This window comes from Etheostoma spectabile, chromosome 8 (genome assembly GCF_008692095.1).
Source record: "Etheostoma spectabile isolate EspeVRDwgs_2016 chromosome 8, UIUC_Espe_1.0, whole genome shotgun sequence".
NCBI classification, from domain to species: domain Eukaryota; kingdom Metazoa; phylum Chordata; class Actinopteri; order Perciformes; family Percidae; genus Etheostoma; species Etheostoma spectabile.
In genome coordinates, this window is record NC_045740.1 from 8,515,213 (window position 1) to 8,542,304 (window position 27,092).

General features: G+C 39.4%; 1 protein-coding gene across 3 annotated transcripts; it reads right to left on the reverse strand.

Annotated features, from left to right (window-relative positions):
• On the reverse strand, positions 1–26,480 carry rasgrf1 (Ras protein specific guanine nucleotide releasing factor 1). 3 transcript variants are annotated; one of them, XM_032523841.1, is made up of 27 exons: positions 25,739–26,477; positions 21,318–21,424; positions 20,867–21,014; positions 19,174–19,266; positions 18,839–19,092; positions 17,914–17,993; positions 17,560–17,753; positions 16,342–16,451; positions 15,117–15,235; positions 14,448–14,608; positions 13,581–13,644; positions 13,140–13,282; positions 12,924–13,006; positions 12,585–12,836; positions 10,527–10,897; positions 10,313–10,432; positions 9,045–9,215; positions 7,339–7,445; positions 6,533–6,645; positions 6,371–6,431; positions 4,390–4,493; positions 4,207–4,291; positions 3,905–4,102; positions 3,729–3,808; positions 3,449–3,566; positions 3,294–3,362; positions 1–2,773 (listed from the first exon to the last, which is right to left on the reverse strand). In XM_032523841.1, exons 1-27 carry the CDS (start codon positions 26,012–26,014, stop codon positions 2,681–2,683), a joined length of 3,774 nt encoding a protein of 1,257 aa, XP_032379732.1. In that variant the 5' UTR covers positions 26,015–26,477; the 3' UTR covers positions 1–2,680. The 3 variants fall into 3 exon arrangements, with proteins under 3 accessions (XP_032379732.1, XP_032379733.1, XP_032379734.1); XM_032523842.1 differs by having other exon boundaries at positions 12,585–12,833; positions 25,739–26,476; XM_032523843.1 differs by lacking the exons at positions 1–2,773; positions 3,294–3,362; positions 3,449–3,566; ... (2 more) ...; positions 4,207–4,291; positions 4,390–4,493 and adding an exon at positions 6,046–6,102 and having other exon boundaries at positions 25,739–26,480.
• Between the last annotated feature and the right edge of the window lie 612 nt (positions 26,481–27,092).

Below are 27,092 nucleotides of genomic sequence, written 5' to 3' on the forward strand. Positions count from 1 at the left end.
TACTTTCAGATTAGATTTTATTTCATTCCGAGAGAGCATGATGCCGACTGATAGATGATCTACAAAAACACTTGAGACAAAATGCCCCTGATATAAAATGGATTTATTAGCAAGAGGTAACTTGGAAACATATGTTTATTTGTTGTTATTATCACCATCATATATTTTCTTTTGTTGTCTTTTCATTTTGTTTTCTTACAAAACTGGGAATATTTCTGAAGGTGTGGAAACATGAGGGTTGAAAGATAATTTTCATACCACTGGGTATTGCTAACAGCAAAATGTTTATTTGTGTATATACCTTATAAGAGTATGTGCATGTATAAGTGTATACAGTATAAGTATATAGTATTATTCTGTTTGTGAAGGTGTTGCATGCCTGCCACATGAGCTTCAAAAGTGTACTGTACATACATAGTAAAAATACATACAAATATTCACAGAATAAGCACTACATTACTATATTCCTGCTAACAGAAATGGTTATAGCCAGGATTACAGTATAAATGCAAAACACTTTGAAGTTGTCTCCTACCTCTAAGTCATGGTTTCCACACTTGTAGCATTTTGTGTTTAAGCTTGAGATACAACTCTTTTTTTTGTTGAAAGGATTACACTGTTCCACATTGAGAAATATGCAGGGTTGCATGTACAAAATGTACAGCACATCTTCAGTGAGGTGAATTAACAACAACGTACAAAATACTTTCCCATGTTCATATAAAGAGCAGGTTACTCTCTCTTATACTACTACAAAAATAGTGTTTGAATGCTGCAGGCAGAGGTCATTCACATACGTTTTTATCATAGTTTTAGTAAACAGCAATGCATATAACAGAGTGATATACAGTCACGTTCCACAATCACTGGAACAGCAAAAAAGGACAGATTGTCTTTTAATTACAGAAGAGCAACCACCTTTTACTCTACAGAAGTATTGTAAAAAACCTGAAGTACAACACTTTCCACCGCATGTGATATTTCTTTATGAGTAGAACTAAAAACCAGGAAACATCAAATTTGAACATAGATATAACTCACTGTACTGTATTGGTGTGTTTTAAGTGTAACTGTAAATTCAGATGACTAATGCTTCACCTTAAATCACAGCAATCTAAAGAGATGCAACCTTTCTTTATTATTTACTGTGTTATGTCACACAGCTTTTAAGAAATTAGTTAAATATACTGAGGTGAGTTTGAGCACCTTGTGTGACAAGAGGCTAAAAAGAATGTTAATGAGTTAATGAGGACATGTGTCTTAAAACAGAGGTTCCTGACCCCTATGGACCGTCACTGGCCCTCGGAAAATTTGCTACCGGGGAGCAAAGAAATTGTATGATTCTCTGAAAAAAACCTTAATAATTATAAAAGAATGTCTGTCCTGCGTTTTTCATCAGCTCCAGTCACGCTCTCACCAACAATGTTTGCAGCATGGCTCTAGAGATGGCAATGCTCATCAGTCTGTCACCACCACTTTGATCCAGACCGAAATATTTCAACTACTGAATTACATTGAAATTCGGTACGAATATTCACAGTTCCTGGAGGATGAAGTCTACTGACTTTAGTGTCCCTTTCACTTTTTCTCTAATGCCACCATAAGGTTTACACAATTGTTTTTCCAAGTGAAAAGTCAACAACTGTTAAAATAAATTTGGTTCAGATATTCATGTCCCACTCAGGATTAATTATGATAACTTTGGTGATCCCTTGACTTTTCTTCTAGGGCAATATTTAGGTCAAAATTGTAATTGGTCCAATACTTTATGATCAAATACTTGCATAACTAAACATACTTTTTGTTTATTGCTAATGTTAGCATGCTAACACACTAAACAAAGATGGTTAACATGGTAAACATAAGCATGATAGCATTGGCCTTTTGCGTATGTTAGAATGCTGATGTTATCATCAGGGTCAAAGCACCACTGTGCCTAAGTAAAGCCTCACAACGCTGCTAGCCTGGCAGTAGACTCTTAGCCGTGTTCATTAAAGGAATTCATGAGTATGTGAGGTAACCTTTCCCTCAACAGCACATTGAGCACTTATTCATTATTAGTAGTTTAATTGTTTTCCCTTCAGGTTTCCTCCCAATGGGCTGGTCCACAATAACACTGTCAATATAAAAGCGGTTGGGATCCTCTGACTTCAGAGTAGTGCGCAGGAATTAAGAAACAAATCCCTCTTGTTTTGGTTGTGGAAGCACAAAGACAGTTATGCTTCAGGTACCTCACTGTCATCTCCACTGATCATCGTTCCATATCTTTAAATGAAGTGCTTCTCCGTACTTTTACCTGATTTGATGCGGTTACATTTTTACAATGCTACATTGGTTGCAGAGAGAAACTCAGTAATTGATAAAACTCAAGCAACGGGCGGCAGCACGAGTGCTCAGAAAGTGCAAAGTCAAAACGGTATGAAATGATGCAAAATAATGTCATTGGTCACTAAGAAAACACAGTTTTGTGCAACTTAAGGGACCTCTGTTATTATGCTTGAAATACCCCAAAAGAAAAAAAAAAATCTTAAAGCAGGTGGCATCATGGCAACGTTAACAAACAACCTTAAATATCTACTGTACAGAAGAGCAAATATCTTAAACATGTACAACTATACAAAAGTTGATGTGTATGTTAACTGGTGTGTAATATTAACAGAGAAAATAATGAACTTTCTTATCAGTTGGGCACTTTAGGCTCAATTCTGAGTGAGGCTTCATACATGCTTTCTTCATCCAGAACAAAGCTATTATCCAGCAGATACTGGGTTACCTGGAACATTCAAAAAAAAAAAAAAAAAAAAGGTTAAAAAAAAAATCAGGTTAAAGATTTTTTTATATTTAAATTAATCTTTACACTTTACAAACAATAGTAAACAGCTAAGGCAGCCACTATTGTTCATTGTCTACATCAGTGGTTCCCAACCTTTATGGTTCATGACCCCTTTAAAGCAACACTATGTAACTTTTCCCGCTTTGGTCCCTCTACAGGTTGAAAGCAGAACTGTCCCATTATGTCTCATTGGAACTACAGATCCGCTACCCGATCTGGCAAACTTGCATGGTGGGCTTATAGCCGGTAGAGAGCCGCAAAGCGAATGCAGAAGTCCCGTTCACCCTGTTACGAGTTGATGAGCCACTAAAACAATTTTTGTAAACATTGTTTTAAGTTACAAAAACTTCTCTAGTCTTGCTTTAAATAAAGCATTGACTATGCATCTCAGCTTTCCTTTAGGGTGTCACAAGACAGAATAATTGTGCACCACCTGTGTACAGTTTTGGTATTTGTTTACCTTTGGTTGAAGGTCAATCTTATATGCTGTTTGCTGAAACTGCCTGATTTCTCTGATGATGTGAGAAATCTGTAAAACATGAGAAACAGGATGTTCATTTCTGACAGTAAAACACACATTTGCACTAAGTCTCAACAGGACAATGAAAATCTTACCATTCTCATCTTCGAGAAGTTGACCAAGTTGTCTTCGGTGTAGTTTGGTGTTCCCTCCTCAATGAAAGCCAGGTCTGTGAGGTACATCCCCAGATAGGGCACACAGGGAGGATCACAGCTGGTGGGAAACAAACACACACACACACACACACACACACACACACACACACACACACACACACACACACACACCATTCGTCATTCATCATTCATCATTCACTAGCACTGCACGCTTGCTTTATTGATCCAGTACACAACTATGTCCTTGAACTGAACTCACTTCTTCAAAGCCTCTCTCAGATTTTTGAACCTTCCTTCTGATGAGACCAGCTTCTGCAGCTTGTCAATCAATCCTTTTGTCTGGAAGAAAAAAGGTTATTGAGAACACAATGAATGATAACTCTAAGCACATTAGGAGGAAAAGGCTTAACACACAATACATAGTCAGATACACACTTGCTTGGAAACCTTGAGCCAGGACTTCTTGAGACGGAAAACAGAGCTGCGGTTGAGGGAGGAGGTGATCTCGAGCACTGCGTTGTAGTTGTGGAGACAGCGACAGATGTCGGCTACAGCCACCCATTTCTCTATGACCACCACTCGTGTGACCACGTCCTCGCAGCGCAGGATCTCTGTGGCAATAAGGTTGCTTATCTTGCACAGAAAAGATAGAAATAAATGGTTAGTTATAATTATTTGACAATCACTCAAAGTTACCGAAGACGCGTTGCGTAAGGGGTTTGTTGATTAAAACATACATCATTGAAGTGCTTTGTTGTTCTCATGATGTACGGCGTCTTCTCATTTTTGTCATTCTTCATCCAACCTTGTCCAAAGAATTCCCTGGTAACAGATTAAGAAAAAGACAAAAAACACTGAATTTTTCTGTGTGGTCTTCTTGGCCACAGACATGTACAGCTGAGATGTGTGATGGCACTCACTCATATGGAATGACTTTAAACACCAGGTGGTCCAGCAGAGTGAGCTGTTCTGCGATCTCTAATGCAGAGTGGCTCTCAAAGGGCTCAACCTTTCCTTCGCCCATCTAGGAGAAAGAAAACAGCAAGGAAGTTATTAAATGTGTCCCAGGCAACCTAGCACAAAGCGGCATGCTAGTAAAAAAGTAGCTCATGTGTGATTGCTTTCTCCCAAAGCACATTTGTCAGCTTTCTTTAGACTTGGCAATGCTTTACTGATTTTGATTTTTCACTTTTTGTGGGTAGAGGAATGAACATTCAAAACCTTAGAATTTCACTGCAAGTGTGCAAATCTAATTCTCAGTTAAATGCCCAATATGTGGGCTAATATATTTACTGTAATAAATCCAAAAATGACTCCAATGCATCATCAGATATTAAAGAAAACATGGCAAGTTGAAATATTATCTTTTCTGACAACAATGCTAATGCCAGTATTTTCTCCTTTTGTAATTTCCGTTCCGTGACAGAATTTCTGTTTGTGTTTTGGCCTTTGTGTTGTTATCGACTGCCTAGTTTGATAGACAGGCCGGGTGGCCAGATATACCTCTAAAAACGTAAACCCAGTGCGCTAGCGTACAGCTGTAATGCTAGTAGGCCTACAGACATGAAAGCAGCAAACAAACGGACGGGATCAACGGAGATAGATTCTACCCGACCTAAAAAAAAACGGCATGTTAACAGTTGCGTGACCAGAGACGTAACAAACCCCGGGTAAATATTGGAGATGTATTTGAAAGATTGAGACAGTTAGAGCCCAAAAGGACGCCGAGTTGGCTAATTTCCTCCTGAACAGGTAAGCATTAGCTTCAGGTTAATTTGTCATGGCTACTAGGGACGGGCATTTTATATCATTTCAACATTTGTGTACTCACATTGAACTGTATAGCTAGTACCTGAGTTGTTTACATACTCGCAAAAACAATTGAGACACAGCTAGTAAAGTAGCCTAATCCCGATTGGTCCTGGCTAACGCCGCCATGCTAACCCTGCTAACTGCTAACGTTACCGGAGGACCAGGCAAGCGGGACACGGCTGTCGCCGACAGTGGTCACACCTTTTAACCCAAGAGAAGGGGCTGTAAATTGGGAAGAGAGGACCGTGAGTTAGCAGTGTGTTTAGTGATTGTTGCCGTAATTCTAATCCAATAAAGTGTGTATTTCAGTTGGGTGGAAAAGGACGGCGAAGTTGTGGAATTTTTAGTGGTTTCTAATGTAATTCTAAGCCGAGGAAGTGTGTCTGTTAGTTGGGAACATAGTTCCGCGTGAGCACAAGCTTTTTTGACTGTCATATTGCCAGCATCTAACGTTTGCTACTTCGCTGTGCTTAGAAATAATGTCTGCCTATGTGAAACAAGTGTCTAGCAACACTGTTGCGGTCTCAGCCTGGCAACCAACGTGAACTTTGAGTCTGGGGAGGAGGAGATGGGGTAGACGACTCTCCAGTATTTTGAATTTGTACTGCAGTAACTATTTTAAACACCAGCTGTTAGTAGGCTATTACTTATTGCACCTTTAATGTTGGTAGAACTGAAATAATTAATTAGATTGGCCGAGAAAGAGTTTCAATAATTAATCAAGAATTTATTTCTGTTGGCAAAAATGCCACATATTCTCTGGTTCCAGCTTCTCAAATGTGAATATTTCTTGGTCTTCTTAGTCTTCTTTGGATTTTGGACTGTTGGTTGGAAAAAAAGCCATTTGGAGATGCACCTTTTGCTCATAGAAATCAGCCATTTTATACACCAAGCGAATAACCGATAGAATAAATAGAATAGTTGCAGCACTAGATGAGGTGCTCTTGTCCATCAAAGCCCCACATTGTGCTTTTGCTTGATCTGTATAAATGTGGATGTATTTTAATATTTTTGTTACAATCTTGCCTCCTGCGGCTTTTAAAACTGCTCCCCACTAAACATTTATTAACAGCAGCTGACTTCACTCACCAGTTGTGTCACGTCTTCAAGGGTGATCTGATTGTCACTGTGATCTTCCTGAGTTAGAGTCCTGACAGACAGTAAGAGAAGGTCAAGCTCTATAGTATGTAGCTACAGTATAATACATAATTTCAAATGTGTTTAATTAAATTGTAGGCACACAAACAGTACCTGATTATGTTGGCTGCTGCTTTTCTCTCCTGGGTCAACAGCTCGGGGTCATGCATCACCTCTTCCAGGAAGACAATAACTTTTGTCTTCAGCTCATTGTTACTTTCAAAGTCCTTGAGAAGGATGGATAGCACATGTACATGTGGCTTGAAAACTATTGTGTAATTACATACATCACCAATCACCAAATTGTGATATTCTTTGCTTTTTAGAGTTTTTATTTTAAAATGTGTTCTACTCTGTAGTGAACCAACTTTTTCTTAGCTTTCTTGTCTACTTCTTCGTGTGTTATTGCCAAAAGGGACTTTCCAAAAGTATGTGCACTATCTAACTAGGTGGAACGCATGCAATTTTGCATACAATGAAAACGTGTTCTGCATACCATGTTACCAAAGATACATGAGATAATGCACAATTATATAATTCTTTACGGTTGAGCAGCTATTTTTGGGGATTTTTGGGGCTTTTTGGGGCATGCATTACATCACTACACTTCCGAGGAATCTTCCTTTTTATTTAATTTCACATTATTATTATTCGGTACTTTGTACTGATGATGGAAATCAAGTTTTATGTTTAGACAAAATACACAATTTTTTCTCCAGTTACACACATACGTATAAAGAAATTGAAACATTTTGTGTAAAATTCGAGTGTCCCTGCTACAAAAGCCAACTTACAGAATCAATGTGAAAAGAGGAAATTAATCAGTATATGAATACGTAAACAAATCCAGTGTTAATATGGCAGTGGTTGGCAAGTACTGCTCCTATGAATATGTCTTGAAGTGTGTGGGGATTTTTTACCGGAGAGTGTTTGGACACCCAGTGCCTCAGGACATTCAGAACTCTGTTGGTCGCTGCTCGTCTGATCACAAACTCTTTGTCTCCATTTCTCTGATCTGTTGGGAAGCCTGCAGAAAACATATCAACGAAGTTTTTACATAAAGCTCTCATCCCTATGATACATACAGCTTTGGCAAAGAGCAACAAGGTTTGGAGAATCCATACACTGTAAATAATGGCTGTGAAACCTATAGTTATTTACTTTAGATTTCGCAGTAACACTACCATATATTATTTTTACAGTAGAATGCTGTAACGTTTACATTACAACCGTGTTGACATGACAAAATCACAGTGGTCTAAGTTTTACAGTTGAAATTACAGTAGTTAAAGCATTACTGTAAAAAAATCACAATATAGCCACAACAGTAGTGTAAAGAATAAAGTGAACTACTGTATTTTTACCTTTTTTTTAATCTTATGTTATCTTTCTTTAAACTCATACCCAGTAAGGACACATACAGCAAAGTATTCAAAAGATCTTAATCTGCGTCTGAATGTCTTCATGTTACACACACTGTTGATGTGATGAACAGTAAATCTGAATTCATCACACCAACATATTCGCACAACAGTCGACAAAGGAAGCAAATAAGGTGCCAGTCTACGAAGGGTTAGGATGGAGACTGCTTCATTGCTGCTGTCAAACCCCATCGTAAGCACTATTTCATTTTAACGTATGCTAGCTGACGTTAATACAAATATTTCTATGTTTCCGCATGTGGAAGTTGGTGTTCATCTTACAAATAATAAGATGTGGTAACGCTAGCTAGTGTTGAGTTATAAAAAGTTAAAAAAACAACGTTTTGAAAACAATGTATTTCTGTTGATGTATGATGCAGCCAAGTTAGGATAATATGCATTTTGTCTCTGTGAAGAGACCGTAGAGATGAGATTTCTTTTCTGAAGTTTCTTTTCATTTCTGATTTAAATGTTCATGCAAATGTTCAATATTTTATTTGTTATTGTTCAATGTTTTATTTTATTTCATAATTTCCATTATGTTATTCGTTGCTCTTTAGAACGTGTTTAGCGTGTCGTCCATTATCCCTTATTATAGACCTGTTTTGTCACGTTACTGTTCACCAAATCTTAAATAAATAACTGTTAACAATTTTCTTGTTGTCTGTCGTTAATGGAAATATTTTAGAATACGGGTGATTCTATTAATGCTGGCTAATATAAAATCACAATGATACAGTATTTAAATTGTACAATGAGAAACTAAATTTACAGTGATTAACTGATGCATACTGTTAAAAGTACTGTATTGCCGTATACAATACATAAAAACAGTGCTTAACTGTTTTTATTTGTACAGTAAATAAACAGCACTGTAAATGCAATCAAAATCACAGTATTTGATTAATATTTATTTTACAGTAAAACAAGCAATACTGTCAATACAACTAAAATCATAGTGTTTAATTGTTCTGTATTTAAAGTGAATAAAGTGACTTACTGGCCAATTATTGCCAGTAAGTTACTGTACATTTTACGTTAAATTTGTCACAGTGTACATCTAATATGTAATATGTATATATCAGTTGACCTGATGTGGGGCAGTTTTGCAATTCCTGGCCGCCTGGTTTTGTTAATCTGTAACTGAAATTGAACTGTACCTGAAAGAGCTTAGGTCTAATGGAATAGTGAATAGGCGTGTGTACCAGTACTGGCTAGGGACATCCGCCGATATTTTTCCTTTGTGGGTGTGCCCTCATTGGCTCCAGCTGTAGCAATAGCAAAGGCAGAGGCAGCAGACAGGGCACTGCGATTGTTGTCCAGCTCTCGACATGAGGACATTACCATGCCGTTGTTGTAGGAAAACAGGGAGAACTCTACAGAGAAGCAAAGATGAAGAGAAAATAACTCTCCGGAAACTGTCAAAAGCTTGATTTTGGTGGTATGTAGATGAAATGGGTGGGTAGTTTGAGGAGGGACAAAACACATTATATGTAACTCAAAATTTACAGAAAATTATTATTTATATTACTGAGTATAACTGAATCTATATAGACTGCAGAATGACCTGCTTTTGTTACACAAGCGTCCACTGGGGGGCACTATAGGCCAAGACAACAGTTTCCTCAGACTTTCCCTTACAAGAGGCTTTGATATTCAAGATGGTTGCAGCTAAATATAGCCACCAAATATCAGCATAACAGAGGAATCAACAGATTCTCTGCAGTCTGCTATGTTTAAACATAGACAGATTATAAGCAGCTAAGAACTCTATACCATGTGAGACACTCGCTGCTTTGCAATTTCATTTAACTCTTTGCTTCAGATGATAGATTCCTCTCAAATCCATTGTGTAATTTTGATAGATTTAGAAATCATAGATAATCTTGGCTGCAGTCAAAAAGCCTCATTAGTGGGGGCGGAAGGGAAAACACGCTCCTGATGTAGTTGCTATGACACAAGTTTCCCTAACACCTACTGAAGCCAAGCAATGGCTTTCCTCATATGACCATAACCATCAACCAATTTACATTTGATATGAATTACGCTTCACAGTGGCAGGTTTTTGTTTTCTTTAAACAAAGTCAGGGCTAAAATTTCCATTTAAAAAAATGAATCCACAATACAGTTGGTTGGTTGCGTCTCCCTATGACTTTTACATTTTCTATTATGAAATAGACAGTAAAATAAAGGCTTTTTTCTATACTTCATTGAATTCCTGACCACAAAGAGCCCCTTCAATCATCTGACTGAACTTCCTGAGCACCCTGGACCTTGTTTTCTTGCCTACATACAGTAAACTTTGGCCTTTTTTTTTTCTCCAAATCTTTTTCAGCTACAAGCATTGTTTTATTATGTGGTCTGTTACTGTGGTCAAATAAAATGTGTAGAGGTCTCTTATGAATGTAGAACTGGCTGGTACACTGGAGTAGTGGCATGTTATGTCACTGCATAGTTTTAGGACACAATGTACCTGAGGAGTTTTTGCATTTGATGTTTTTTGGGGTGGTTGGTGATTTGATAGGAGAGGCTTCTGGGTCCCCATCATCACTCTGGTTTTGGTCAATGTCACTTTCTTCTCGTACAGAGTGATCTGTATCATAAAAAATCACAGAGATCAATAAAAACATAATTCCTGCAAATCAAAATTGTAATAACTTGCTGATGATTGAATCTTGCTGACTTACCTTGTTTGCTCACTAAGATATCCTCCACCTTGTCCTTCTTGTCTTCTCCCTCATCAGGGATTTTGCTCGAAGTAGGACTGGACACGTACAGTTTGTTGATGTCCAAGGTGGTCTTGCTGAATGGGGACATAGATGAGTACATGCTTGCATAGCCATTTGAGGAGCAGCTGAGGGCAGCAAGGTCAAGAGCTTTGCCCCCAGTGATGATAGGGATGTTGAGGGAGAGCTTGCGCCGGCGGTTTGGGGATGAATTCTTGGCAATAGCGAGAGGAGGTGGGGAGGAGAACTTTCTGCTGGCCCTGGGGGAGCTAGGAGGCTCTCCATACAAGAATTTACTGTTCTGGCTGCTGGCAAAGAACAACTCCAGGGACCTGCATCAAGGGAGGATAAATGCATTTGAATTTAGGATTTAGGAATATGTTTCCTTGATATGTGGAAAATATTCTTTATGTTTTAAGAGCTTAGCTAAATACACAACATCTCCTAAATAATAAATGAAAACCAAGTTAGCACAGCAACCAGTAGTCACATTGTTTTAAGCAGGATACAAGCTGCAGTGTTGCAGAAAACCTCTCCCACTCCCTGCCACCCTCCTGGCGACCTCACGGGTTCCCATAAATAGCACAGCGAGTGATAGTGCGCATGGCCACTGCTGACACAAGCAGCCAAGTGTAGGTGTCTCACACAGTGACATGACAAGCGCCACGGGAGAGCATGCTGCAGGGCGTGGGCATGGGGAGCTCCCGGTGATCTGAAGCCCACAGTGGGGCCCTCACTCTAGGCCTGTGGAGCAGCGAGTTAGCCCCACTGCAACACTCTGTCAATATTTCACACTATGGATCTTTTGCAGACAAGGAGAGAGGGAGGGAGGGGAGGAAGGGAAGGGTGGGGTCCTGCAGCATCAATGTTGGTTGCCATAGAGCGACAGAGCCCGGTTGAGACACTCCCGGGCAGGCAAGAGAGACTGGACCTCATTATTGCTTTCGACCACTGAACACACGCATAAATACAAACACACATGCACACACACGTGCGTGTAAGCACATACACACGCACACGCACACACACACACACACACACACACAGGAATACTTAAGAATCATAAGCAACAAACTCCCCAAATGCGCACACAAAGCTTTAGAAATCACTGGACTTAGTGATACATACAGTGTGTGAACACTAATTCTGTCACATGTAATGCAACAATAACAAATATCCCCGAACACCAGCTTGACTCACATTTTATCTATCTATCTATCTATCTTCTTTCCATTGTTGTTTTATGCCATTTGCAAGAGCTGCTAGACAGTGGCCTAGAACATGTATTGCCTTCATGATTGAAGTGAGATTCCTCAGGTGAAACTTACCTTCTTTATATGTTAAAGCTGAAACAAATCCATCACTTCTGCCTTGGCCTGCACGAGTAATTGTTAAAAAATTGCAATCTTGATTCACCCTGTTCACAATTTTAATTTATAAATAAATCCAATAAAGAAAAAATTCATCACAAACGCTACTATTTTCTTCTGTGGGTTTTAAATATAGACTGTATAAAATAGGTTTTAATGCTCTTCCTTCTCTTCATTAAGGCCTCTATGTTTACAGGCTCGTGGTGATGAGCAATGTGCTATAGGTGCCAAAAATAAATCTGTGTTTGGTACTGCCGTTCTGTTTTGTCATGGTTCAGGTGTGCAATAAACATTACACTTTGTGAGAAAGAAATCGTGGTAGACAATTGTGATATCAATTCTAAGCAAAATTATGATTCATATGTTTCCGAGAATCACGCAGGCCTACTTCAGGCTAAAAAAACAGTAAGAAACAAGTCATATGGTTGCAGTAAAACCTAAAAATTCTACCTGCAAGCTCCTTGGCTCCTGCACATGCCTTGCATTGATTAGAAGACAACAAATTGATCAATCTCATATTTATGCAGCAGATCAAAGTCTGGAGGGATGCCAATGTAACAAATACTGTAAGCTGTGTTTGTCTATTGTTACATCAGTGCCATAAACAACTTTACAACATTCAAATCTGTCCACATGTAACGTGACTTACCGAGCAGGGATTGCACTAATGGGCTTCTTGTAGATGGTGATGAGCTTGTCTAGCACCACATCAGCTGTGGTGAACACACGATAGGAGTGCAGAAAGGTGTTGAGGAAGTCAATGGAGAGGAAACGAAGGTCGGTCAGTCTCTCCAGCAGGCGCTCAACACTGGCATAGCGGATCTGCAGCACCTTGCAGGAGTTCATCATCTTGCTGAACCGGATGTCCACATCATCGCAGTACAGACTTGAATCTGATCTGCTCAGAAAATAAAAAAGACAAACAAAACTAGAAATGAATGCAAAGGGAAAGCTGCAAAGAATAGCATATACAAAAAACCAGGCTTACTTGATCATCTGCGGCACTGTGACTTTGGAGTTGTCTTCGAAGGCGTTCATCATCAGGCCATTGCAGCGGATATTGTCTATGCACTGTGGAACAGACAACGGAAGTAAAAAGAGAGGACATAAGAACATGTTAGGGAGTTCTGTAACATGCAAGCTTTCTGCCGACATCTTTGACTTCTTGTCTGACTGCTGGAGACATTGAAGCGTGTTGACGTGCCTGGCTGATGTCACTGGTCCATGCAGACTTCTCTTGCCTCGAGGAGGCCACCAGGATGACTGTGAATGACTGGCTTTCCTTTGGCTCCACGACAATCTTAAAGTCCAGGTGCTCCATGTCCTGGCCGCTCTTGTCTGATTTGGCTTTGAGGCAAACACAAAGACATAACTAGATGTAATTTTCTCTTCCTCTAAAAATGCATACATTTCAAATGTTTATACTGTATCTGCATTAACATCATCGTTTGACGTCTATGTTGAGTCTGTATTATTTTCTAGTGGAACTTTCTGCCTTTGGAGCAAATTTGCAACTGTTTCAAATATGGAATATAAAATATTAATAAATTCAGGCACACACTAGTAATCCAACATAATATACATTTGCAAACCTGGTAGATTTTATGCATATCTCTGTAAGCTGCTACATGAATAAAACACTCACACTCATCATCTGTCCCTTCAGGGTCCTCCATAAGAGTGCAGTCTATAAGCGAGACTACTCCATTCTGGAAACAACATACAATATATGTTTAGTGTCTTCACTCATGCTCTTACATTGCAGCTATAGCATACTGAACATTTACACTAAAAGGGTCAAGATTCATGAGTGCTATATTGTGAATTTTAGAATTAAAATATGAAAATGCAGATGTGATTGGGAAAAAGTCTCATCAGCAACTCTACTGCCCATATACATTTAATTAACTACCTTTACCTTTTCATTTATATGCTATTTATATCCCTTTGTCAAAGGGACAAGAATCAGATGCAAGGTGTCATTAACATCAGCTCTAAAACTCTTAGCAAAACACACTGAACAAGTGAACAGTTGTAGCACAACAGTTTTCTTTCTGTATAGATTGACAAATGCACTTGAACCTTTCTTATGCAGAAAACTGTTGGCCAGCTTCAGATTGGGCCACTGCCATCAACCCTTGTGTCTTTCAGCTTTTTTCTTTCTTTCTCTGATACCTGCTAACAAGTTTGCCGTATCAACTTGAAAAGTGAGCTGTGTGTGTGTGTGTGTGTGTGTGTGTGTGTGTGTGTGTGTGTGTGTGTGTGTGTGTGTTGTGTGTGTGGGCTTGTGTGGGCTTGTGTGGGCTTGTGTGTTTGCAGGCTTATATGAGTGTGTGTAGCTCCAGCGGTCATTGCCACTGATAAAAGCCACAACATTGCTAACCCTGTAGCTTTCATCTCAGTTAATCCGTTGAAATTAGCTCAGCGATTTAGGGTTTTTTTGCAGCGCAGTAAGATTGTGATGTTTGAAATGAGGAGCAGCTCCACTGCTAACTCAGCAGCGCAGGCACACCTTGGTGAGATGAAGCTTTCCCCCAGAACCCCTGGTGCAGATGATTAAATGCTTGGAGAAGAGAAAGCACTGCCTCTCCCCCTCCTTCTTCAGAGACAGAGAGCCTAGTCGCCCACGGGTGATCTTGCCCTTCTCGCTCATCGGCACCTGGATGAGAGACCCTGTATGTGGGAATAAAAGAGTGTATAAATGGAAAAGAGTCAAGGACAGGGGGTAAAAAAAGGAGCAAGAGGAGCTGGCAGTGGAGGAACTGAATAAAAGAAAGAATCAATGTTACATTGCTTGTCTAGCCTTCTTCTACATATGAATACATGTAGAGTCACATGAGATACTAATGATTAAATAATGTACCATTTTGGTTTGCCCTCTCCTCATCCGTCAAGGCCTGTTGGGGACGTGTGACATTTACAGTCCCAGATTCATCATCAGTTTGCCTCTGAACATTCTAATTACACTTGAAAATTAAAGCCTGTACACGTTGTTCCCCTGCGAGAGAGATATATTCTTTGTATCTCAGTATTTTCCCCTCAATACAGTGCTGAAGATGTGAGATCAGGCTGTCAGACAAGTAAGGAGGAACAGGAAATCCCCCTCTCTTACAGGTCTTCTTTTCTGTTGAATTGGAGTTTTTTTTTTGCTGGGATTTAAAGTACAGCAGGCAGACGTTACCTTGTCTTACAAATGTCTGGCTGGTGTCAAGGAGAATCTCGCAGCCCTCTATGATCATGCGCTCTATTGCCAGGTTCTTCCTGATGTTCTCGGTCTCGCTCACTTCATCATGCATGATTCTAGGGAAAAGGAACATCTAATTATTCTCATTTAATCTATATAGGACTCAGTACCCCTCAGTAAAATCTGAGTCAGTGACTGTCCATATGCCAAATATCTAATGAAATAAATAATAATAAAGTTAATGAAGTCATCTGGGTAGCCTTGAATTATGCGGTCGTTTACAGCAAAAGGCAAGTGCTTGTCATACTTTCTTTGCCTCTTTGGCAACATACAGCTTGCTTTGCAGATACTGCTTTAAAAAGTATTACCTCTGCATGTTTTTACAGGTAATAAAAGAATAATTAACCCTATGTTTCTATATACCGTTAAACTTCTCCTACAAATGTTTTTTTGTTACTACCATTATAACAGAAAACATGATAACCAGTTTCATACTGGTAGTTTGTTAAATTATTTGCTAGATTTATGTTAATGTATATAAATGAACAACATAACATGTATGCCCTTTATGTCGTGTAAAGTGATGTCGCTCAGTCGAGATGCCATGCAAGTCTTGACTTAACTTTATTGGAAGGGACTGTCCTCCCCTGAAAAACAATCTCATTATATACCCAAATTCACATATACTGCGGCTATGACCTCTTGTGGTTGTAGTAATTATGACGGACGTAAAGGAGGAAGTTAAGTAATGTAAAATAAAGAGTGACAAAGTCTTCGTCTGGAGTAGGTTGCAGCGGCCGGGTCAATCAAACAAAGGACTTTCATCCGGGAAACAGTTGTCTCATATAAAACTGAAAGTTAATGTTGTTAAAGTACTTACATAAGTTAAGTATGTAACTACATATATGCTACGTAACATTAAACTATGTCACGTACGTAACTGAAGTTATATAACGAACGTACTTATTTTGACCCAAACCACAATCTTTTCCTAAACCTAACCAAGTAGTTTTGTTGCCTAAACTTAACCAAACTGTGACCTTTTCACAACATTAACCACATCTTAAAACTGCAATCGTTGTGTTTAGGTATGAGGGTGTGTTGATCTCCTGCCACGTGTAGGGGTGCTTTTTTGAGAAAGCTTCCTGTGGGTCATATTAGATGGTAGGAACAAATGACCTGTGGTGGAAATAAATCGGAGGAATTGTTGATATAGATGTACCTGGAAAGCTCCTCCAGCTTAGATTTGGCGTAGTCCAGACTGTTTCTCTCTACATGTTCATGGGGAGTGTGGGCCAGAAGTTCATGGAGCGTAAGAATGTAGCGGGGAATCTACAGAGACAAAACGAAAAGCAACAGCGGAGTCACACTCAAATATAAGAACTTACATGCACATGCCAACGTGCACGCACACTAATGAGAAGTAGATCAGTGGAGAGCACAATCTACACTCATCAGCAAAATGTATTATCAACACAGCACAGCCTGCAGAAGGGCCCAGCAGAGGAACTGTCGGGAAACTGCGTGCCTTGCCAGAAAGGAGCCATTATTAAAGACTGAGCTCCAAAAAACAAACGCTTTTCATAGATGAAAAACACTACAAGGACATTCTTAGCAAAAGCAGACCCATACCTGCTGTTTCTGTTCTTGATCAGTATTGCTACAATATGGGACATCACTCAGAGAGACAATGAGTGCTCGAGAAGGAATCGGGTCTTTGGTTGAGCCATGATGGCCAGAATAGTGCCCAGAACACATGAAATGTATACAAATGTATAATCCAAAGCAAAAGTCCTTGTGTGTGTCCTCATACCTGGCAAATAAAGCTTATTCTGAAATGTATATTCGTCAATTTGGTTACAATTATTATTAAATCCTATGTGGGATTTGCTATTTGACATATTTACCATGAGTTATGCAGCAGGTTTCTCCAGAGACTGTGGGATCATCTTTCATCTTCACTTTATATAATTATAGAGCAACTGAAACAGTTCACCTCAAGGTAATGCACTGCAGGTTAATTGTATTTAGGGAAATAAGTCTATGATATCCTTTGAGAGCAATAAATAAAACCTGAAAATTGCAATTAACGTGTATCAATAGTGGTGGAATAGAGGTTAAAATGGGGGCAATTTGCTGTCCAATGTCAAGATATACTCTGGACAAGACACGTTTACAACGGCTTTGAATATCGAGGACACAAACCACTTTACAGACAGCTACAACTGGGTTGTATTGGCGTAGCTATAGCCAACTAGTATTACGCTGGTGAAATATACGGCCCAAGGGTAACATTTCTATATGGAGAGAAGAATTTGGCCTAGAAAGACAGGGAGAGCTCAGAATTAACAGCAAAATCTGTCTCTAGGCTGCAGCACTACAGAAAACAAATGGGTCTGCCTTTATTTCGTGTGTATATCTGTGAGACAAATGAGCTCACCTGGAACATGGGGTAGGTGAGGAAGGTCTCCAGAGTCCTCTCCTCACAGTCAGGCTTTGCCTCGTACTGCTTCAGCAGCTTGTCAAAGTCTCTGTTCTGCTTGCAGTGAGCCAGGATCTGCAGGCTGTACTGGTGGTTCCTCACAAACTCCTGGTAGATATTCAGCATGGGCAGCAGGATGTCGAACAGGTCGGCTTATAGAGGGATCAATACCAAGATACTTTACTGTCTCAAGGACACAAACAATACTGTGGAGTAATTCAACATTCATCTTGAATCATATGACACTCACACTGAACCAGCTTCATGATGGTCACATTATGAAAACAATCATGAAATGAAAATGTTTCTTACCCAGCACTAATGTTGGCCAGCTCGCTATTCTGGCTTTTAGACCTTGGTAAAATATCTGATGTAGAAACATGATAGTTTCACTGACAAAAAAGAAAGAAAATAGGATTAACTTCTTAAAGAAATACAGAGTTTGTATTCATAATTCTGCCAAAATCCAGTGAAGTTGTTATTAAAGAAAGCCCTGACACCAGACAGTGTGTAAGAGAGCATGGGTGTGCAGGTTTTGAGCATGAAGGTGGTTGGATGAGTTTGTGGGTGGATTTTGAATGGGCCTATAGGGGTGTGTGTAGATTACTGTCTTCACTGTAATGCGTGTGTGTTTGGCATAGATTTGTCTAATGGGACACAAAACTCAATCTGGAACCTCAAACTTAATAAACATATATATATATATATATATATATATATATATATATATATATATATATATATATATATATATATATCAAAGAGCGAATATAAGAGAATCCTAAATAATCCAATAGACTACATATAGCTTGTACAGCTCATATTTTTCCGATTTCTGATCTTTCTTCATAGGAATTTTGTTTATATTGAGGTTAAAATAGAATTTCACTAAGTCTTAGAATACATGTTTACATGTTTTTTTTTTTTACTGTAGAAGAAGACACTTAAGAAATACATTGTATGTATTCTTGAGATCTCCTTCCTCCATCTCCTTCCATTTGAAAAGGTGATTTGTGATTTTACATTTGCATTGTTTACATATTTTGCTAGCTTGTAGTCTTCTTAGTTTCTATTACTTCCACCAATTGGCGTTCAGTGGAACAGCACATGTCCAAGAGATATAAACAAATCGAGCTTCCACTCACAATACCATTGCTCCATAATGCTACTAGTGTTAAGTTTAAAATAAAAACTCCACAGATGACCATGTTTAGTAAGGCAATTAATGGAAACCAACCTGTTGAGGAAGATGCTGCTGACATCATCGTGGGTGATGGGCGGTTTCTTGGAACTGGCTGCCATGCGGAGGGGCCTCAGGAAATTGTTCACCAGGATGTGAAGCTGCTGGACGTACTCGGCCTCTGAGTCCAACATGCTGAACACCACCTGGTTCCTCTTCCTCATGCTCTCTGCATGTGGTGAGCGGATGTAATCCTGGATGATTGTCTTCCACTTCCTCCTGCAGATCCAGCCTCGCAGGAAGCTCTGGACCTGGAATTTTAAAGGCTTTTGTCAGTTTCTCAGCATCTTAATATATAACATTTAGCAACAAGTTTTAATTCATGCGTTTACTTTTTTGATTTTCTTGATTTCTGAGTCGTCATCGGTTGGGACGGCTGCAGGGCTGTCGTGAATCTTCTCGTTGTCTTTGAGCATCCCAGAGATCTGCCGCGGAGCCAACCACAAGAAAGACTAATCATTCCCACTCACACACTTCTCACTTACTGTACCAGCATGTAAACAGAGTGACTGAATCAACAGGACAGGACCTGTGAGCACTGTCAACACTGAGACATTAGCCTGACTAAACTAGCTGTGTTCACTTGGCTGGTGCCTCTGCCTCAATACTTATTTTTTACATTGGTCATGTACATAGAACCAAACTGTCTTGCATGTTGACATGAGGTAACAGACGGCTGAAAAAAAGACAGATCGGAGGTGCCTTGAACTGTTTGAAGCCAAGTGTCTCCATTTACATTGTAGACGGCAAGAGAGTTAATTGACATTGCATTTCATAGAAGTGATGCAATTTAAAGCCGTGTTCATGCATATTCAGCACATAAATTGATTTCAAGCATCACATTTGCACATCAAAGTAAAATGACTATTTGATCTGAAGATTACAGCCGGGAAAGCAGCCCTATTGGAGGCATTGTTTCTGAGAGGAGATGCAAAGTGGAGTGTGGTTGGCCTGAACACGTTTCTCTCTGTGACAATGCAGTGCTTCCATTTCTGTCCTCTAACACTTCTTCATACATATGAGGCAAACAACAATAATCAGCATAATCCATCATTTTCCCACTAGTTCAGCTGTTACTTGCTGTGCTGGCGAGATGAGGAGTGAGTGTGCGGAGCAAGAAGAAGTGGTAATATAGTATTATTGTGCCAGTTTAGGAAGTCTATTTACAGCACGTCTGACTGATACTGTGTGTGGCTGCCACACATTTATCTATACATGGAAAACCCTGTAATACCTGCGTATTGTGGTTTGGTCAGAAAGGACAACAAGTTGGATATTTCAACCGTAAAACATCTGCCATCGGAAGAATACAATAGCCCAGACAGATACTCTTGATCTAATGTAATGTAGAGCTTCTAACTGTATCTGTTTATCTTTAAAAAAAGATGTGTAAATCTGACAGGCTTCCTCGTTCTACTAGCATGTATGTTTGAAACGGTCCCTAACTTCAGCTCAAGTCACTCAAGGTGTCAGGCTTCAGTATCGGATGATGATGATAGGAACGCTGTGGAACACCAGTCAAGCTTTATCCTGAACTGCACAACAAATCTGGTGAGGACTGGTGAGAAGTAATTGAGGATGAACTGTTTTTAATATGTAGCCTATTTACAATCTGATACATTTTCATCAGGAAAATCATGCTGGTTTGTCTACTAGCAGTTCATGTTCATACTGTACAGACAACAATGCCCAGGATTACTTTGATAGTGAAGAAACAATGATAATATTGAGCAAAAAACAATAAGAGCAATTATAAGTTCTTAGGAGTGCCTTTTTTCTATGGTTTCTAAATAGATATAGCCTCAATGCACATCAGAGATCCTGACACTGCTGTAAAAAGTGAATTCAGCTGATTGTGACAAGGTGAGTTTAGATCTGTCTGAGGTACGACTGAGAACAACAGTTGTGATGTTTGTGGGGAAAAAAGTGTCGATTGACAGGGGGTGTTTGCTGTTTGTATCCGTTCAAATCTGAATAATGTATTCATAATTGTTTATAGCGTAAAGGCATCACAGTGAGCATTACCTCTGACTTAAGCCTTTCAATCTCTATTTCCCCATCTTCTATCTGTTGTCGAAGTTGCTTAGCAACTGTTTTCTCTGTCTCCACAATCTGAAGCAGATGAAGATACTTCTGCATGAGAGTCTCATGCTCGTTGGCCAAGTTTCTGTAACTGTTACACACACACACACACACACACACACACACACACACACACACACACACACACACACACACACACAGTCAGTTTGAGTAATGCATTTCACATCAGTGTATGTAGTTTTATCTGACATCGAAGAAATCAGGTTTTTCTTGTGAACAAAGCATTTTTCTGTAATTTCTTTATAGTTTAACCCCACTTATGAAACCATGGCAACATCCCCCACAGACTGAGCAACCCAAGATTACTTACCTCTAATGACTAATTCAACTTATAATTGCCATGTCTGCACATTTCACTGATGTGTGCCTTTACCTGGCATGTGATATTGCAGCCACCCATTCATCGCAGTCCTTTACATCTTCTGTGCGTAACTCAAGCGCCTTTTGGTTTTCATGGGTAAAGTTGACAGTGAAATAGTACTGAAACAAACAAGGGAGAAAGGGTGTAGAGTTCTTGTTAGACACAACAGTACTATCATTAACCTGACTTGTTATATGTTCTACATAGAAAGGAGCATTCGTTATTGCATACCTTCTAGATAAATCTATTATATAGGGGCTTAACTGAAGCTTTTCCACTGCTTTTGTCTTTGTGTTTGTTCCACTGCCTCGCTGCTGCAGACATCAAGCGGGTGATTTAAAACCACACAGGGCCTGGGGAAGCCACATCTTTCTCGCCCACCACTGCAATTGATGGAGCTCACTGAGGAAACCCTCCCCCAGCTCGGTTCCTGGGATGTCTCTGGTTCCCAGGAGGAAATGCCATAAGACATGGAGGCTGGAGCCACGGCCAATTACATAACAGTGTGAGACCTGTTTCCTAGCAACTAAAGCTCAACTGAAAATAATGTATTATTAGTATTGTTATTATTGTTATAATTATTGCTACATTAGCATTTCAAATCATTTACTATGGTTTTATAGATGATGCATGGGTCATTGATAGGGTCAGATTTTGGGGTTTTCAAACTGTGAAACATGTATTTGGAATTTCCTTGAACGTACATTCTGCATTATGATAATTACTTTTACTTTTGATACTAATAACATTGTTCAATTCAATTTTGTTTACAGTATCAATTCATAACAAGAGTTATCTTGAGACACTTTACAGATAGAGTAGACCACACTCCATAATTTACAAGTACCCAACAGTTCTAGTAGTTTCCTCCAGAGTAAGCAACAGTGCGACAGTGGCGAGGAAAAACTTCCTTTTAGGCAGAAACCTCGGACAGACCCAGGCTCCTGGTGGGCGGTGTCTGACGACCGGTTGGGGTTAAAATGAAGAATGGCAATAACAGTCACAAAAAATAGTAGTTTGTAGTAGTTCTTTGTAGTAGTTGTTGCAGATAATACTTAAGTACTTTTGCTTAAACAATTTTTTTTTTTATACAAAATCTTTACAAGGATTTAACATTTATACTATCACTGGTGAAATTCCACAACGCTGTAACTATTTGGATAAATGTAAATGGAGCAAACATCGCCTTAAATCAAATATAGTGATCCTTGTGAGTAAGTTTGCCCGCTTCCGTCTGACTGCCTCGGTCTCTCTTTTTGTTTTTTTTCCCATCCTCCCGAGCAACCATAAAAGATTCCTTCATGTATCCACATGTACCGTGTGTAGTCTTGTGCATTTTATTGTGATGTTGTTATGTCTTGTGCACTATGTTGTTATCTGCATTGTTTCTTTTCGATACAGCGTGTGGTGGCGCTGTTCCGTAGCTGCCGGCCGGAGGCTTGTTCCAATCTAAGTTAAATTCCTCGTATGCGTTCATACCTGGCAAATAAAGCTGATTCTGATTCTGATTCTGATAAAGTGTCCATACTATCTAGATAAATAAATAAACAAATAAATAATAATCTTGTAAATAACTTATCTTATAGTACAAATAGTACTTTTCTCATATCAAAGAAAGAATAATACATCACCAGCATTTATTTCTTTCAATTCTAAATGTAATAGTTCTTGGGTTTATATTATGTTTAGGAAGGCCTTTTTGATCAGAGCTACATATAGAATATTTTGCTTATGAAAACAGCGATGATAAAACGATACCACAAGTCCCATAAGTGAAATGTAATTTTTCCCATGGACTGTTCCGGCCATGCTGAGGGAGACCAGACTCTAATATTTGGCCTGCAGATGTTCAACAGGCGCCTATCAACCTGCAACTGATCATTATTCATGGATGACTGCTCTTCTATCTTCACATTAGGTATTCATCCTACCGTCAAAGAAAATCTATTTCTGGCAGAGAGGCATGCGTGTTGTTGTAGTTTTCCCTCATGATCTCTCTAAGAGTGCGGTGAGTGTCTGGTGTGAGGCAATTTTAAGTGCACTGTCTGCTTCCTGGTTTATGTTTATGGCTGAGTCATGCACCTTTAAAAAGTCATTACTGATCAGAACAGAGATATATTAGATTGACAAAGCAGTGGTAAAACGTATCCGATTATTATTTGCTCTTATATCCTAGAATCTTTTGTTATGGGGGCAAGACTGACTTGTCAGTCTTGGTGTGCTGTGAATATGAGTGGTAAATAATTCATTAGACATGAGTGGAATAATTCTTTTGTCTTGTATAATTGCTATTGACTGATAAACAGCTCAGTTTTATTGCAGCAATACTAAAGGACTTTCCTGAATCCTATAATGAGATCTATGAGGTAGTATATTCCCTGGAGCACTAAGTGTTGGTTATCAATCTACTTGCATTCACTTTCATTTTAATGAGGATCTTTAGTTTGGATGTTAGCCTTCTCCATACCAACATCACCAGGTTGTCATACATCACTGGTACGTATTAGTCAGATCTTGATTTACAGTACAGTTTGTATTAAATCAACCAGCTAGCTTTGTGTTTTATTGGTCAAAGTGCTGCTGTTTCCCAGTGTGAGCGAGCTGTGTTTTCTATAAATGGACACTGACCTCTCCAAGATACTGCAAGGAACAAATTTTGCCCACATAGCACTCGCATGGATAGGAGAGATGCGAGACACTACTTCTATCCTCTCTGTTACCCCGCCTCTCCCAACTGCATCATTCTTTAGGATGCAAATAAGGGTTGCCATAGTAACCACAGGCTCAAATGCATTATTATTTTCACACTAAATGCATTTCAGGATATATATAATGTAGGGATTATGGTGGATTGCTAATATGTTTGCACAAAACCATGAATCAAACTGAGGATAGGAGATGGAGGTGATATTTTTTCGCTCTTATTTGTCGTTGTTAAGGATATTGATTTGTTTATACTGAGTGGTAACTCTTCAGCAGCCATTAATATCAGTCACATTAGTCATTCATTATTTGTGTACCACTCAATGCTTTCACTCTCAGCAAACATGATTCTCAGAAAAAAAGCAATCAAGCATCTTCTTTTAAGTTTATCATGAATTCCGTCCATCTATGGATCAGGCTTTTGCATTGGAACAGCAAAATGCATTGGAAACAGCACTGCTGACCAAAATAAAGATATATAATATATAATAAATTCTTTCAGGGAGTTTTTTTTGGGTGCCTTTAAAGCAACTGTGAGAGCACAACATTAGCCAGTGTGTTGCATTCTGCTTCGTCAGCACAAAGGCAGCTGTTCACAGGAAGAGCCAGGACTCACTTTGGACTGCAGCCCTACCGACAGAGCCAGGCACAGAGCCTGGAGAGAGGAAAGGAGAGCTAGTGGCAGCGAAGCATTATGTTCCCATTCGGTTTATTGACAATAACAATGTCAACAGACCTGTCAACCTCTATACTCCTCACTTTCATGTTTTGCTGTGTTAAGAAGCAGCCAGAGGAGTTTTTTAAAAATATTGAGTGGATACATTATATGCAGATCTGATTTTAAATGTATCCTGTTACATGTAGTCTTAACACTGTGTGATAGAGTCTTTCTTAAAGATTTGATACCACTAATAAGAAGTAATAAAAAAATTACCATCTCTAATGCTAATTATAAATTCCAGTAATAGACTGAATAATTTCATTTAGGTCATCTAGATGAGAGCAGACTGATCACGGGCGCCCTTCTGTTTTTGCAGCTTCAGCTGTAGTTTCATCATTTCACCACAAGATAGAAACCTTGAGGCAACAACTTTTTTTGTGTGTGCATGTTTTATTGGAAGGAGCATTAGACATATCACTCTCCACCCTAAAGCGTCAAAAAGATACTGACTGAAAGTCAAAAGCAAAATATGTGACCAACTCGGATGCAAATGCATCCTACTGAAAATAACAGAAATCCATTTACATCCATTGCACCAACTATCCCATCAAAAATCCTCGAGCTCGGGTTTGCTGCAACCTAAAGCAAAACACTGCAGAGCCCAGTGCAAGAACTGTTAATGTTAATATCATTAGGTGGAAGTGTTACCTCATCATTAATGCCATGCATGGATTACATAACGTGCAATACACCAATCTGGAACCTCGTGCTATTTTGCTGCGCTGGATTTGAGGTCATCAAGCGATTGGATGTAAGAAGAATATACGCATAAGGAAAGCGTTTTGTTGGTGACTAGATTAGTTCAAAGGCGTTTGCGGCGTAGGTGCAAATTTTACACCGTGTTACACCTCGTCAATATATTTTACACAAAGCCTTAAAAAACAATAAAGCAGTGCGAGAGAGAGGGAGAGCGTGTGTGTGTGTGTGTGTGTGTGTGTGTGTGTGCGTGCGTGCGTGCGTGCGTGCGTGCGCGCGCGCGCGCGCGTGTGTGTGTGTGCGCGCGCCATACCTGCTTTTCCAAACACTCCTTGGCTGACTGTGAAGGTTTTGGTGAAGGCGCCCTGTCGCATATGCATCCCTCCAACAGGTATAATCCCGAGGGTCGAGAGCTGGACTCGTTCTCAAAATAAAAGAGCATATTTTGTAACAAAGCAAACCACTTTGTGTGCCATTTCGTGTTGTCTGAGCTTTTTTTGCTCAAGCACCCTCGTCTTGTACCATCCTTTTTTGCCAAAAGCCCCAGGTAGGTGACATGACCATCATTAAGTCGTATTCCCTTCTGCATTTTGATGAGAAGACTTCAGCTGCGCAAGGTGGATCGGTCGTTACATCTTTCTGAAGTCGCTCCAGGGAAAATAGAATTAAGAAAGACAAGACTTGACTGTCGACTTTCTGAATGCGGACCAGCAGGCTTGTCCACTTTGTCCGACGCATTCACCGTGTTGGCATTTAAGTAAAAAGAGAGGAACGAAACGAGCAGCACAAGTCCAGCATTATAAAATCTTGTGTCATACTCCGAGCGCTTTGACGGTCCACATTATCCGATAAAAACAAAAACAAAAAAACGGAAGGGGGGATGCGGCGCAAAATAAACACTCTAAACAACGCAAGATGAGAGGGAAAGGGGTTTGGGGTTCGTCCTTTTCCTCACATGAAATCTCCGGAAAGCAGCAGGCTCGGTGCTGAGCTCGGCAGTGCTGGGTGAAGTCACATGGCGCATGCTTGAGAAAGCAGATTTCAGGACCTTGGACAGGAACGTTTCCACAAGATGTTGAGTTTCCTTTCAAGCCTGCAGTATTAAGTAGTACTGGGGATACAAGAGGGGGGGGGGGGGGGGGAATGGAGAATCACATACCTTCAAGAGAAAACAAAATCCGCTTTAATTGAAGTAAGCCATTTAACAGGTTGCTGAATAAAATAATAAAATGTCCCCCTTATTTTCTTTTTCACTGATTGTCATTCACCGTTCAGCACATTGTTCCTGACAAAGTAAACAATCAGTGTAGATATTTTGAGTTTTAAAGTGGTTACATAAAACACTAAAAGTTGCTCTAGAGGAGTAATTTTTTGTTGCAGTTAAGCCTCTTGAGGACAATATTTTTTAGTTTACAACTTAAAATCTGAATATAAAAAACTTAAATATATCTCAGTTTAAATGTGTGTCTGGGCTCCACTTATCTTTCTTGAGCTTTCAACTGCATCTCACAATCTTCCTCCACCTGGTACTGAGGTTCTTGAGTTGAAATTAGTTTGTCACACATTAAGGTCAAGAATGAACTTCCATGCTAAAGTGACATTTCACTAAAAATCAAAGACAAGAAAAAAGTATTTCTTTACTTAGTGGAAAGGACTATTTATTGCAT

What these genes read in the sequence shown, in the direction of transcription:
- rasgrf1 (XM_032523841.1), bottom strand. Translation starts at nt 26,014, where the DNA reads ATGCAGAAGGGAATACGACTTAATGATGGTCATGTCACCTACCTGGGG. An exon ending in AAATCAAGAAAATCAAAAAA is followed by an intron (nt 19,093 to 19,173) that starts GTAAACGCATGA and finishes TTAAAATTCCAG; the next exon opens with GTCCAGAGCTTCCTGCGAGG. An exon ending in GGGTGTCCAAACACTCTCCG is followed by an intron (nt 6,646 to 7,338) that starts GTAAAAAATCCC and finishes ATCCTTCTCAAG; the next exon opens with GACTTTGAAAGTAACAATGA.